Source organism: Mustela lutreola, chromosome 15 (assembly GCF_030435805.1).
Source record: "Mustela lutreola isolate mMusLut2 chromosome 15, mMusLut2.pri, whole genome shotgun sequence".
NCBI classification, from domain to species: domain Eukaryota; kingdom Metazoa; phylum Chordata; class Mammalia; order Carnivora; family Mustelidae; genus Mustela; species Mustela lutreola.
Genome location: NC_081304.1, coordinates 25,973,151 through 25,988,168, shown reverse-complemented (window position 1 = coordinate 25,988,168; position 15,018 = coordinate 25,973,151). Strand labels below are relative to the sequence as shown.

At 44.2% G+C, this 15,018-nt stretch overlaps 2 protein-coding genes across 2 annotated transcripts; one reads left to right on the top strand and one right to left on the bottom strand.

Moving 5' to 3' along the window:
* Window positions 1–2: 2 nt before the first annotated feature.
* LOC131815614 (basic salivary proline-rich protein 1-like) lies at window positions 3–1,809 on the bottom strand. Its single transcript, XM_059147405.1, has 2 exons — window positions 1,741–1,809; window positions 3–911 (listed from the first exon to the last, which is right to left on the bottom strand). Exons 1-2 carry the CDS (start codon window positions 1,807–1,809, stop codon window positions 3–5), a joined length of 978 nt encoding a protein of 325 aa, XP_059003388.1.
* Window positions 89–4,227, top strand: TOB1 (transducer of ERBB2, 1). Its single transcript, XM_059150544.1, has 2 exons — window positions 89–390; window positions 2,294–4,227. Exon 2 carries the CDS (start codon window positions 2,439–2,441, stop codon window positions 3,474–3,476), a length of 1,038 nt encoding a protein of 345 aa, XP_059006527.1. The 5' UTR covers window positions 89–390; window positions 2,294–2,438; the 3' UTR covers window positions 3,477–4,227.
* The last annotated feature ends 10,791 nt before the right edge of the window (window positions 4,228–15,018 follow it).

The following is a 15,018-nucleotide window of genomic DNA, read 5'->3' as shown; positions in this document are numbered from 1 at the left end:
GGTTACGCGGCCCCGAGCTGTGTGACGCGAGGCGGGCGCGCGCGCACCCCTACGGGAGGGGATGGGGGCGGGGAGGAGACTATAAAACGAGAGGCGGGGCGCGCGCCGCGGCAGAAGGAGCGAAGCTCTGGCCCGGCGCGCAGTGGTCGTACTACGGGGATGCTGGGCCGGGCACCGGGCTGTGTGGAGAAGTGAGCGCGCTCGCCTGACCTGTCCCCGTCACCCCGAGCCCCAGGGGGCGAGTTCCCGAGGCCCGCGCCGAGGCCCCCGTCCTCCGCCCGGCGACGCCGTCTTGCATTCAGCCTGCTGGCCGCTGCCGATCCTCCCGAGCCCCCGCCCTGCCGCCCCTTCTCCCCCGCCCCGCGGCCGGCTCTGTGGTGGAAGCAGCCCGTAAGTATCGAGGGGCGGCGGGCGGGGTCCGGGGACCGAGGGGCTCCGGCGGCGTCGAGCCCCGGGCCCTCGGGGACGGCGGATTCGCGGCCCGGGCGCAGAGAGGAGCGGCTCCGAGGGGAGCGGCTCCGAGGGCCCCCAGCGCGCCCGGGACCTGGAGGCGGGGCCGGCAGGCGCGTCGGGCTCGGCCGGGCCGGGAGGGTAAACGGGGAAGGGCTGCCCTGGCCGAGCTGACCGGGAACCGGGGGTCGGGGCGCCGGGGAGGAGCGGCGAGCTCGAGGGAGACCGCGGGGTCCGCGGGGCTGGTGGCCGCCGGGACCGAAAAGGGTGCGGGGGAGCCGGTGCTCCCCGGGCTCTGGCCGGGTCCCAGGAGCCTCGGGCGGGGGGCGGGAGCGGGAGCGGCGGGTCAGGTTACGGCGGGGGGAGGGGAGCGGCTGACCCGGAGCAGCGGGCGCCCCGACCTGCCCGGTGCCCGGCCCCGAGTAGTTGCTTTGCCATTTCTCGTGGCCTTCCTCCTCCTCCTTTTTGGAGGAGACTTGTACTCTCCTCTCCCCTCTCCGTCTCCTCCTCCTCCTCCTCCTCCTCCTCCTCTTGCTGCTGCTGCTCCAGCGCTTGGGCTCCGAGGGCTGTGAGCAGAAATCTAATGAGACCCAACTGGCTGTTTATGTAATTCTTCACACTCCTGTCTTAAGGCGTTGCTTTAAAACTACCTTCGGCGGAGCCTGAATTTCGCTCGGTGGCACCGTCAAGCGTTTTGGCTAAATCAGCTGCCTCTGCCGGCGTTCAGGCTTCGAGCTTGCAAAGTGTAGTTTGAGGGCAGCCAGGGATCCTTTTCCCTTTGTCACCACGAATATGGAAAATGGAACAGATGGATTAATACCAACTTGATTTTTAAAACGTCCTTGTAAATCAACCTCAGTGTACAAATAGATCCCTTTTGCAAATATCTTCTGTTTGCCCTTGATCTTTTCTTATCCCCACCCAGTGCTGATCCAGCAAACGTTTAAAGGTCGACCTTATCGTACAAGCCTCTCCGGCGGTCCTCTTATCGTGAAGGAGGGAGGTGGTTTTGAAAATCAGAATAGAACTCAGAAACCCTGGCCTTTAAAGAGAAGAATCAATAGAGTTTTGAAATTAATTGTTGCCTTTGTTACATTTGCTGCCAAAGAGGTATTTTCTGATTTTGAAAAATACACACTGAAAAGAAGAGAGAAGCTCGATTATTACATTGTATGCCCTTATATGTGTATTTAAGACGGCAGCTATGTAGGATAATTTGGTTCATAATTATCCTTCACTAGGATGGCAATTCATTTAGCATTTAGTATTTTTAATTTTAGCATCATGTACTTTGGAAATTAATTTTCCTAACTTCTCCAGTGTCTGAAGGTTTAATGATAGTGCAGATCTAAGGAGCATATATACAGGATGAACTGAAATACAGAATTCACTCCTAAATTAGTGAATAGGAATATGATCGCTTTCTAAAACTGGTATAAATGTGTGTGGAGGTAGGTGGATGGGTGTGCGGAGTAGAGTTTCCAATAAATATTCTTTTGAGAACTGAGGGAAGAAACACACTGCATATGCTGGAGATATATAGATACAGATATATATCTATATCTATTTTTAGAGTTGTATTCAGAAAAAAAGAAGTAAATAATAGGATTTTAAATACATTGTTTTAACTGTAAATCCCAAATTGTCCTGTGAGATTTTGAACTTTAATAAACAATTTTGTATTGTATGTTCCTTTATTTTGTGCTGATTTTATTTTTCTGACTTTCAGCCTGTTAGACTTTTTTCAAAAGTAAAATTACTCTGGGGGTAAGAAGAGGTTGTGGGACTTAGATTTCTCTTATTTGGACATGTTTGTTTTTGTTTTGTTTTGTTTTTCTTTAAGGAGCAAGACCACTGAAGGTGAAGGATAATCTACAAAGTACCAGCACTTTGAATGAAAATTTGTTTCTCTGCCACAAACTGAACACTTTTGTGTGCGTGTGTGGGGGGAAGTTGAAACACAAATCTCACTTTGTGGCATAGCAGCTATGCAGCTTGAAATCCAAGTAGCACTAAATTTTATTATTTCATATTTGTACAATAAGCTTCCCAGGAGACGTGTCAACATTTTTGGTGAAGAGCTTGAAAGACTTCTTAAGAAGAAATATGAAGGGCACTGGTATCCTGAAAAGCCATACAAAGGATCAGGGTTTAGATGTATACACATAGGGGAGAAAGTGGACCCAGTGATTGAACAAGCATCCAAAGAGAGTGGTTTGGACATTGATGATGTTCGTGGCAATCTGCCACAGGATCTTAGTGTTTGGATCGACCCATTTGAGGTTTCCTACCAAATTGGTGAAAAGGGACCAGTGAAGGTGCTTTATGTGGATGATAATAATGAAAATGGATGTGAGTTGGATAAGGAGATCAAAAACAGCTTTAACCCAGAGGCCCAGGTTTTTATGCCCATCAGTGACCCAGCCTCATCAGTGTCCAGCTCTCCGTCGCCTCCCTTTGGTCACTCTGCTGCTGTAAGCCCTACCTTCATGCCCCGGTCCACTCAGCCTTTAACCTTTACCACTGCCACTTTTGCTGCCACCAAGTTTGGCTCTACCAAAATGAAGAATAGTGGCCGCAGCAACAAGGTTGCACGTACTTCTCCTATCAACCTCGGCTTGAATGTGAATGACCTCTTGAAGCAGAAAGCCATCTCTTCCTCAATGCACTCTCTGTACGGGCTCGGCCTGGGCAGCCAGCAGCAGCCCCAGCAGCAGCAGCAGCCCTCCCAGCCACCACCGCCGCCGCCGCCACCGCAGCCGCAGCCGCAGCAGAAAGCCTCGGCTCTTTCTCCCAATGCCAAGGAATTTATTTTTCCTAACATGCAGGGTCAAGGTAGTAGTACCAATGGAATGTTCCCAGGTGACAGCCCCCTAAACCTCAGTCCTCTCCAGTACAGTAATGCCTTTGATGTGTTTGCGGCCTATGGAGGCCTCAACGAGAAGTCTTTTGTAGATGGCTTGAATTTTAGCTTAAATAACATGCAGTATTCTAACCAGCAATTCCAGCCTGTCATGGCTAACTAAAAAAGGAAAAAAAAAAAGAATCCTACAAGTTAAAATGCACGGGCCCAAGGGGGATTTTTTTTCACCTCCTTGAGATTTTTTTTTTTTTAAGCTTATAGTAAGGATACATTCAAGCTTGGTTACAAAAATAAAACCTGCATCATTTTTCATTTGCCAACCAAGCACAAAGTTATTTTATACTGACTGTATATTTTAAAGTATACGCTCAGATATGGCCTCTTACAGTATTTAAGATATAGCAAGGACATGGCTGATTTTTTTTTTATAAAAAATTGGCACTAATAAGTGGGTTTATTGGTCTTTTCTAATTGTATAATTTAATTTAGTACAAAGTTTGTAAAATATCAGAGGATATATATATTGTTTCTACGACACGGTATTGCATTTATATCTTTTTACTACAGTGACCTGTGACAGCAGCAGCTTCATGTATTTTTTTTACTGAAATTGTAAAATATCCATCTTAAAGACATCAACTATTCTCAAAATTGTGTACAGGATATTCCTTTAGTGGTGGAATTAAAATGTACGAATATTTGCTTTTTCAAAAAAATGTATTTTCTGTTAAAGGTTTAAAGATTTTTGCTATATATTATGGAAGAAAATGTAATCGTAAATATTAATTTTGTACCTATATTGTGCAATACTTGAAAAAAACGGTATAAAAGTATTTTGAGTCAGTGTCTTACATGTTAAGAGGGACTGAAATAGTTTATATTAAGTTTGTATTAAAATTCTTTAAAATTAAAAACGCTTATCGTGGTCTTTGTTTTGAAGCCTTGGCCAGGAGCTCCCTCTGGAATTACGATGTAAATGCTAGTGGTTGCCGAGAGGTCTGACTCCCAGAATCACGAAGTAGTGGTGGAAAAGCCATTGTACTGCACCAGATAGTAGCAGTTGGCCACGTACAACATCTTGTCAAAACAGCACAGCCTGACCAATGCTTGGGATGGCTTTATTTACATATTTTTAAGCGACTTGATTCAGCCCACATCTGTCTCCCTGTGAAAGGAATGGTTAGACTAAGTCTAGGCAACCGTGTTTTACAGCATGTGTTAAATTGTGTTGTGCTGACATCTAAAAGTCCGATGATGAAATTTACTCCTGTAACCAGAGAGGATTTATTTGAAATGTATATGGGGAGACCACTGGATCGGTTTTCTGTTTCTGCATGGGAGATGAATAGCTCAGAAACCTTGCTAGGACAAAGCCGCCGACCTAACTAATTTAAAAAGATTAGGTCTGTTTACTAATCCTTACACTTAAAGTTCAGTCATATTTAGCTGGAGAATTTATGATCAAAATCTGCTCAGGATACGGTGCTAAATGTTGGTATTTGTGTGTGTTTTCCCAGTAAGAAAGTTTTTCTTTTTTTTTTAAATACAATTGTTCTGCCAACCTGCTGCTTTGGGAGAAGAGGGGAAGGTTCAGAGGTTACTCACCTGTAATGTGTCAAATTGTAGTGGCCTGGTAGGGATGGAATTTTTAAAAAGTGATGAGTTGGAAGTAGGAGACAACTATTTTTAAAGTAAAATGAGTCACTGTTTAAATGTCCATTGGTAGTGTTGACATAGTATGGCTGAGAAAATTGCCTGGAATTGGAAGGAAACTACATTTATAGTAAGGAACCAGCACTGTCTAGGATACTGGTGAAATAAATTTGGTCTTAAATGAGTTTTTTGGACACCAGTGTACAAAAGCCTTTTGTCTGCTATCCATGCAGTTTAGAGCAGTAAAAAGTTTTAAGGAAACAAGCACTGGGAATAACCGAGCTGAGTTGTTCATCCACTCCATGGTGAGGCCTTTGTCCTTGAGTGGACAGAATGAGGCTATGAAGAAGTACTGGGATAGTGAGTGGAACAGGCAGAGAGCTGGTCTGCCAGCATTATCAATTATGTGCTTTTGTGATCCCCAAGTCTGAATGGCTGTAAGAACGATCATAATGGTTTTAAGCACTAGTTTCTGCTAGAGACTTCGGGGTGAAGTTATCATAGGCTTAACAGATAATTGCCTTTTTATTTTTATTTATTTATTTATTTATTTTTAAAAGATTTTATTTATTTATTTGACAGAGAGAAATCACAAGTAGATGGAGAGGCAGGCAGAGAGAGGGAAGCAGGCTCCCTGCTGAGCAGAGAGCCCCATGCGGGACTCGATCCCAGGACCCCGAGATCATGACCTGAGCCGAAGGCAGCGGCTTAACCCACTGAGCCACCCAGGCATCCCATAATTGCCTTTTTAGAAAGACAACATGCTCTTTCTGAAAATCAGAATTAAAGCAGCTAGCTAGTAGGTACACAACAGAATTTGTAACAGTCTGGAACACTAATACAATCAGATTTTAAACAATTGACCTTAATGTAAATATGAATATCCTCCACGTCTTAGGGATGTGCATAGTGCCAAAAGATTGGAGAAATGTCATATTGCTATGTTTGTTGGCTTGGTGCTTGAATCTTGTTCGGTTTCAAAAAAATCCATTTAATTAGAGCTTGGTATTCTTGAGGACTTTTTTTTTTTTTAAAGGATTTTATTTATTTATTTGACAGAGATCACAAGTAGGCAGAGAGGCAGGCAGAGCTAGAGAGGAGGAAGCAGGCTTCCTGCTAAGCAGAGAGCCCGATGTGGGACTCGATCCCAGAATCCTGGGATCATGACCAGAGCTGAAGGCAGAGAGGCCTTAACCCACTGAGACACCCAGGCACCCCTTGAGGACTTTTTTTTTAAAGAATGAACTGTTTTCATGTCCTTTTTGCTCATTAGGAAGGTGTTTTAAAAGTTTTATTTCCAGTTAACATACAGTGAATTAGTAGGTTCAGGTGTACAATACAGGGACTCAACATTTGCATACATTACTGGTACTTATCACCAGTAATTCCCATCGATTATTTCATCTATCCGATACCCTGCATCCCCCCTCTGATAATCATCAGTTTGCTCTCTACAGTTAAGTAGAGTCTGTCTGTTCCTTGATTTGTCTCTTTTTTCCCCCTTTGTTCTGCTTCTTAAATTCCACATATGAGTGAAATCACATCATCTTTGTCTTTCTCAGGACTGAGTTCTTTCACTTAACATTATACTCTAGCTCTATGTTTGTCGTTGCACATGGCAAGGTTTCTTTCTTTTTATGGAGGAATTACATTCCATATTTTGTGTGTGTGTGTGTGTGTGTGTGTGTGTGTATCCATTCCTCAATCGATGGACACTTGAGCTGTTTCCATAATTTGGCTACTATAGATAATGCTGCTATAAAAGTCAGGGTGCACGTATCCCTTTGACTTTGTATTCTTTGGATAGATAGCTAGTAATGCAATTGCTGAATCATAGGGTAGTTCTATTTTTAACTTGAGGAAACTCCATACTGTTTTACAGAGTTGCTGCACCAGTTTACATTCCCACCATGAGGCTTCCCCTTACTCCACATCTGTGCCAACACTTGTTTCATGTGTTTTTTGATTTTAGCCCAGGAATGGGAATTTTTCTTCTTAAGATTTTACTTTTCAGTAATTTCTACACCCAACGTGGGGCTCGAACTCACAACCCTGAGATCAAGAGTCATAAGCTCCACTACTGAGTGAGCTAGCTAAGCATCCTCAGGAATGGAAATTTTTTTAAAAGGTGCTGCTTTTTTTTTTTTTTTAATTTAAATTCAATTCGCCAACATAAAGTGCATCATTAGTTTCAGATTAGTTTCAGTAGCATTCAGGAATTCATCAGTTCCATATAACACCCAGTGCTCATCACATGACATGCTGTCCTTAATGCCTGTCACCCAGTTACCCCATAACCCACCTACCTCCCCTCCAGAAGCCCTCAGTTTCTTTCCTGTAGTTAAGAGTCAAAAGGTGTGGGGCACCTGGGTGGCCTAGTGGGTTAAGCCTCTGCCTTTCGCTTGGGTCATGACCTCAGGGTCCTGGGATTGAGCCCAGCATCCCAGGATCCAGCCCCTCGTAGGGCTGTCTGCTTGCAGGGAGCCTGCTTCCCTCCCTCTCTCTGCCTGCCTCTCTGCCTACTTGTGATCTCTCTTTCTCTCTGTCAAATACAATTTTTTAAAAAATCTTAAAAAAAAAAAAAAAGAGTCAAAAGGTGATTTGCTTAGCACTCCTTAATAGAGCCTTAGAAAAGCTTACTTATATCTTGGCCCCAAATCTTTTGCTTCTCACTCTGCTACCATGTTTTGGTTCCTTTGTGGAAAATGTTTTGGTTGATGATTTGATGAGTTATCTTTTTTTTTTTTTTTTTAAGATTTTATTTTTAAGTAATCTCTAAACCCAGCAGCCCTGAGATCAGGAGTAACATGTACTACTGTCTGAGCTAGCCAGGTGCCCCTGATGAGTTAATTATCTTCATAGGTCTTTCCCATTGTTTTCACTTCTGTAAATATGGACACGACGGCAGCCCGATCCTGGTGTCCCAAATACTGCCTTACAGATGGCATAGGTTGTTGATGAGTGAATAAGTTGGTACTAAAAAGTAGCTCTTATACATTGCTAGTTTGACTTAAAATGTTCTTCTAAAGAAACAAAGAGTAAAAAAGGCTTCTTCTTTCTTTAAATGGTCCTTTGAAAAAAAAATTTAAAAAAATAAAAAGTAGCTCTCTGGGTTTCAAATATTCCTTTACTGACCATCTTCTCTAAAGTCAGGTATATTGTCAAATCTCCTTTGAATAGCTTCAACCTATATTAGATAACAAATGTAGGCCTTCAGTCAAAATACCCCCTTAAAAATAATGATAATCTTTATTTACTGTGATTAACTTCTTTGTTTTTGAAGGTGAAATTAAAGGTGCCCTGAGTTTAAAATATTCTGTGTTGGTGTTAATTTCATTCTCATATACATGGCTTACATGCATTTTTTAAAAAAAGATTGTATTTATTTATTTAGTGTTGTTGAAAGTATTTAATTTAAAAAATTTTTTTATTTTTATTAACGTATAATGTATTCTTTGTCCCAGGAGAGGATTTTATTTATTTATATGACAGAGAGAAACACAGCGAGAGAGGGGACACAAGCAGGGGCAGTGGGAGAGGGAGAGAAGCAGGCTTCCGATTTAGCAGGGAACCCGATGTGGGGCTCGATGTGGGGCTCAATCCCAGGTCCCTGGGATCATGACCTGAGCTGAAGGTAGAGGCTTTAACCCACTGAGCCATCCAGGTGCCCCTCTTTTGTTTTGTTTTTGTTTTTGTTTTTTTGATAGGAGTTTAGGAAGATACTATCTTCATGTTTAATGAAACTTAGATTGATATCTGTGCATATAACTGGAAAATTAGTCCAACACTTCCATTAAAGCCGTTTTTAAAGAAATGCTTTTAATCATTTGGTTAACAAATACTCACACAGCACTTACTATGTACCATGCACAGTTCCAACACAGTTGAAGGGGAGCTCAGACAGTTAACTCACCCACGATTGTATGGCCAGTAAGTGGCAGACTTGGAATTCCAACTCAGTAAACTTCCAGAGTTTATGCTCTTCAAGTCAATGCTTTGTTCCCTGGGATTAGTTGTTCTTCTGGTTTGAAGTCCGGGGAATAAGACTATTTTTGATGTATTAGCCACATGACTGGTAAAATCTACAGGAGCGTTTGTGAGAAGAGCCTAATGGGAGAGGCTCTTGGCCATGCTTAGAAGTCATGATGATATATTGGGGGAGATCTTTTATATTTCTGGTGGCCACATGGAAATGTTTATAGAAATCATTCAGTCAGTGCTTTAATTCTGTTGATTTTCTTAATTCAATTGTGTAAATTACTTCTCTCCTTTTAGAACCACTGCATGATTCCCTCCGACAATCAGGACTGTAGACTTAGTGGCCCCATTCCTTCTAAGTAAAATTGTAATTGTTGGCCTCCTAGAGCTGTTTTCACATACATTTCTCACCTGTGCTATTGATAAACACCAAAAGGAAAGGTCAAGTCAGTCACCAAAATAGTCTTCCAACAATGTGTTCCCTAGTACCTATGATCTGTTTCTAAGTTACTTGAAAATACATGATTTCTGTATGTATAGATGTGATACATGGTCTTCTAACATTAAGGACGTCAAATGACCTCTTATTTCAAACTGGTTCTGAAAGCCTTCCTTGAAAAAAATAAAAATAAATTTTGGTTTAAAAAGTCACATTTTAAAAGCATAGCTATTGTGGGTGAACTCACATTCCCATTGGTGTTACTATGAGTCTGGGGACATGTATACACTGCACAGTGGGGGCACCTGGGTGGCTGGGTAGGTTAGGTGTCCAGCTCTTGGCTGGGCTTAAATTATGATCTCAGGGTCATGGGATAGAGCCTCAAGTCAGGCTCTGTGCTCAGTGTGGAATCTGTTTGTCCCTCTCCCGCTGCTTCTCCCTACACACACACACACACACACACACACACACACACACACACACACACACTTTCTCTCTCTCTCAGATAAATCTCAAAAAACAAAACAAAAACTGCACAGTAAACAGAAGAACCCATTTTTTAATGGCTCCGAATAATTTTGGTAGTTTCGATGTGGATTAAATCTTGTTATACTGGGTGCCAATCTTTTAGATTTGGAGGTAGTTAGAATTTGATTGGACCAAGTATTTGCTGAACCCTTGTCTGGGCCTTTTGAACTTTAGCTTGGGCTAAAAGTCATCTTTTTAATGGAATGTGAAGTAGTAAATGTCTACTAACCATTTCTTAATATTTGGGGTTTAAGATTTATATTTTAGAAGACTTGCTTTATATAGAACCCATAAGTGGAGCTTTGAGATCACCTCACAAATCCTAGAAGAAAACTGTGAGGGGACAGTTCTTGTGTGGAGGCTATTTGAAAGGGAGTCTAATTCCTTCCTTAAGCATAGTAAGTGATCTGGCTCTGATGACTCAGTTTCTTCATCTGCAGAATGGGTAGGGTGGGTTCCGTGTATTTCCCTAGGCAGTTCGGGAGGTGCTAAACCCCTAGCTATGAAGAGCTGTCAATGAGGTCATGGAACATATGTTCTCAGGGGTTTACAGTAGTTAGAAGCCATGAAGTCCAGACTTTGACCCTCAGTTTGTTGACCTTTGAAATCAGAAATGTAAATGCAGACCCCCAACCACCTTTATTATCGTGACATTTTGTTGTCCAGGCTGTTATTTGCATCCACGGAGAATTAAAAACTCTACAGCAATATCCTAAAAGCTACTCTATCCATGTTTCAGTGATAAATAGCACTGAGTGTGTGTATCTGGTTTTGAGGCACTGGTGGGGAAACCGTGTTTCAGCATTCTTTTTCATCCAATCAGCAAGTTGATTTAAACCCAGAACACAAGTTAACGTTCCTTTTGAGAGCAGCCAAAAACGTGGCCGAAGTGTCCATGCTGTTGTGAAAAGTATTGAAATGGTGGTTGCTATTTAAACAACACTGGCCCAGGCATAGGAGTTAAAGGTAGCTCTGGTGAGAGGTGTGTCCTACTACAGAGAATGGTGCTAGCTTTATTTTAGTGCAGGTAGAAAAGAAGAGGAGGTTTGCTTTACAGAAGGGAAAAACATTGAGAACTTGGAAGGAAAAACACATTCTGCCTGGCATTATGAGTACTTTACTTCACTGATAAAATATGACCACTGTGCAGAACAGAGAACAGGTGTAAAATATTTTTAGACAAACCTTGGCATATATTGTAGGTCCCTTCCCTTCTGTCTATACACCCAAGTCTTTCAAAGATAATTGTGGAAAAACCACATTTACCAAATAAGCTAAACCTTACTTTTATGGTTTTCAGGTACTAATGTTAAAACTAAATATAAGCTTCCTTCCCAGCCACCAGGTTGCAGCCGGTTTCAAACACTGGGGCTCCGTGTGCCCTTGTACAGATCTGGAGCTTCCTTTTCCTTCCTGAGCACTGTGGAGAGAGCTGGGGGAGCATGGCACCATGGCCCCTTCTGGAGCATGCGGGAAGAAATGTGACAAGCAAGCATGGACATGGCAGCACGCTAGGTTGGTTTATAACAAATGGGTATAAATTGATGCCTTCTGGATACTGATGGAAGGGAATGTTGGATTATCCCTTCTGTCGGTATGGGTTATGAAATGGAGTCACGTTGTCCGTTTTAGCCCGGATGCTCCATGACACCAGCTTGGTCATTCTGGACACGTCCCCTCCTCTACATGCAGGTGCCCCTTTCAGTTGGCTTGTCCATGCTACCCCCACCCCCACCCCAACCATCCATCAGTTAGTTCATTGCTAGAAAGGATGAAGGTTGGATTTTGATTTGTTCTGTAATGGGCACGCCTGGTCTTTTCCCACTCTGATTATCCAGATCTTGCCTACTGACCCCAGAGCTCTGTTCCCAAAAAGAACACTCTGTGTCTTTTAAACTACTTGTGAACTTGGGAAGTTCCAGTGGAGCTCCAGTGGCTTCCTTTCTGCTAACTCCTTTCCATTTCCAGGAAACGTGATGGGATCTCCAAACCACTTCAGTCCAAAGCTTAAGACAGCTGCAGTCCCTGGGCACTCTTTCTAGAAACTGAGGTGTCACCAGAGGAACTACCCAGTTTTCAGAGGGCTATAAAGAATCTTACATGGGGGACGCCTGGGTGGCTCAGTGGGTTAAAGCCTCTGCCTCCCGCTCAGGTCATGATCCCAGAGTCCTGGGATCAGCCCCACATAGAACCCCACATCGAGCCCCACATCCGGCTCTCTGCTCAGCAGGGAGCCTGCTTCCCCCTCTCTCTGCCTGCCTCTCTGCCTACTTGTGATCTCTCTCTCTCTGTCAAATAAATAAAATCTTAAAAAAAAAAAAAAAGAATCTTACCTGGGACATGCCATCTTTCTGAATTCTGTGATAGAGTGGGAGAAACTTCTTTTGTTTTTTGTTTATTTTCTTTTGTAGCTTAGGAAGAAATGTTTTTTGGGAGGAGACTTGTTTATTATCTGAGCCACAAAAGTTCAAAGAACTTTTTGGATTCTGTGTAAAGGGAATAGACAGATGGAGGTGAGACCTTACGTCCCCCAGGAGCCTCTGCCTGAGGAGAAGGATCTGGCAGCAGGTGGTCTGTGAGGACACACGAGGGTGTGTCTCCTCTATCTGTCCCTCCAACAGGATCTGGGAAAGGGGAGAGAAGAGGGCAGGGGGAGCCTCTGTATACCCTGCATTGGGACTTGTCCTGGAGATCAGTTCCCCTTAGTGGAGGCTTTGCAGAAGTCCGGAGACCCAGGACAATACCCCTAGTGTGGACACACCACTTTCCTGACAGCTGTGTGGGTTTTTTTCCAGACTTGGAAGGAGGGTGGCTGTACCGGTACCTTGCATGCTGCCTCTTTGAGTGATCATGACTTTGGCATTATCTGGACTCGGCAGGAGTCCAGAGGGAACAACCAAAGTCAGAAGCTCAGTAATAACAACCAACGCTTTGTAGTATTTACTACGTGCTAGATAGTGTTCTAAACACTTGTACGTTTCAACTCCTATAATTTCACAAGAGCCCTCTGAAGGCTGTGCTGTTTCCCGCATTTATACATAAAGAAATGGAAGCAGGGAGCTTGTGATGGATATGGCTAGGGGAGCCAGGACTTGAGCTGTGGGATTCTGTTTCCAAAGTCTTCAGTCCTTTCCCATTACCCTGCATGGCCCTCAATTACTCAGGGGACGTTATCCAAAATGCACTTTGCACGGAGCTCCCTGGGCACGCCCAGTGTGGTCCTAAAAGGGGTGGTTTGCTCAGCAGGCCCCACCTCATTTTAATATCGCCTGTGCTGCGAAAGTCCAGTGGAAGAGACTGTGAGAACTGGAGGGTCACGGGCTGGTAGTGTTTATCCACATCACTGCTGCCGTCTGGGCACTCAGATTCTGCAGAAAATCACCACCGGCACTACCCACACCCGAGGTCTACAGTCCTCGGTTTTCCTCCTACTTAGGGCGGCACAAGGGTGAGGCTGACTCAGTAGCTGCTCTGGGGTCAGATTCCACTCAGGTCCCTGGATTGCCTCAGACAGAGGGAGATAACATTTGAACCAATCCCCGTGTCAACCACTCAGTACATTTATTGAGTATCTACTGGATTAGGAACTCGTGGTGATGCATAGAAACCTTTAGGACCTTTCAAGCAGCTTACGTTCTAAGGAAAGATAACCCACACGCCCTAACGACCAGACACAGGAGAATGTGGAGGTATGAACAAAAAAAGGAGTGCATGTGCCCGTCTGAGGGATTCTAGATCGCAGGGGGAGTTACCACTTGAAGAAGGGGTCGTGCAGGGAAGCCCGTGGACCCTCCCAGTTCCAGCCTCAGTGGCAGAAAAACCTGGTCCTGGTTCTTTTTCTCCATCGGATGTGTCCACAGTGGGAAGAATGTGTGCTAACCCTTGAGGGAAAAAGCCGAGGAAACCAGAACGAGAGGCTCGGCTGCCAACCCATCACTCCCAGGAGAAACTGCCTTGGACTTTGGGTATTTTAATTTTTTTTTTAATTGTTCCGAGTTTTGAACAGAAAGACACTGTGAGAGAGAGCTGGTTTAGAACTCTGTTCATCAAGCCCAAGGGTGGGATGGGGACATTAGGTAAGAAGTCCAAGGGAGGGAGGGGTGGTGGTCAGCGGCAGCCCGGGAGGGGCGGTTCTTTTTATTATCTTCTCAAGATGCTTATCCTGGAAACCTCCTCAGGCTAGAAGCTCCCTCTAGGGGTCATTGCATTTGTGTTCCTATCTTTAGAGACAAAACTCTGTTAAGTATCAGGGTTCACAGCAGGTAACACCCTCCCAGAAGCTGGTGTTGGTGGAATGCACGTGTTCACTGCAGAAACTCAGATACCCCCGGGCACTCCCACCTGCCGTCTGCCATCACCACACTCTACTCCTAGCCAAGGGAACCAGTCTTTTCAGAGCTCAACGGTTCCGTTTTCCAGTTTGGCTTTTTGGACGCTTACAGTATCTTCCAGTTTGAGCATAAATCAAAGAATGGGGCTTTGAAGAAAAAGCTTAATATAAATCCAAGCCAGAAATGAACAGCCCCAAATAACTTTTCTCCTGGGTCACTTTCCCTGGGTAATGCCCTTCCCCAGGCTCCCCCAGGCTCCCCCGGGCTTCCTTTGTGGCTGAGCACTCTGTCATCCTCTGAAAATACTGCTGCAACCTGGCCAAACCCCTTCACGTGACCCGAGATGTTCAGAGAGCCTCACTTCTCTAAAAGGAGGATGTATCTTGCTTTGAAACAGAAAACACCAGTGTCTGATCCCTGTCTCACCCTACTTTCCCCAGCAGGGACGGAGGCCTGGGCCCCTCAATTTCCCCTACAGAATCCTTGGTAACTGCTAAGAACTAAGTAAGAATTTTCTAGAGTAGTGTAGAGGCCTCATTAAGCCTCCAAATAAAATTATTCCCAGTAACCCTGCGCAAGAAAGAAAATGGGCTTTGGAGGAACACTTTGAACTGAATCCCAACGCACCCTTGAATAGCCATGTCCTGCTAAACCTACTCATCCTCAGATCTCCTATCTGAAAAGTCCTGCTTGTTACGGGCAGTGTGTGGACTATGTAAGATACAGAGCGCATTAAACCTAATCCTCTTCCCTGTAGGGAATCACCGGAACTCTCT

Coding starts and splice junctions, on each gene's coding strand:
- LOC131815614 (XM_059147405.1), bottom strand. CDS start 1,809: ATGCTCCTTAGATCTGCACTATCATTAAACCTTCAGACACTGGAGAAG. Junction 912..1,740: donor TAGGAAAATTAATTTCCAAA/GTACATGATGCT, acceptor TCCTCCAAAAAG/GAGGAGGAGGAAGGCCACGA.
- TOB1 (XM_059150544.1), top strand. CDS start 2,439: ATGCAGCTTGAAATCCAAGTAGCACTAAATTTTATTATTTCATATTTG.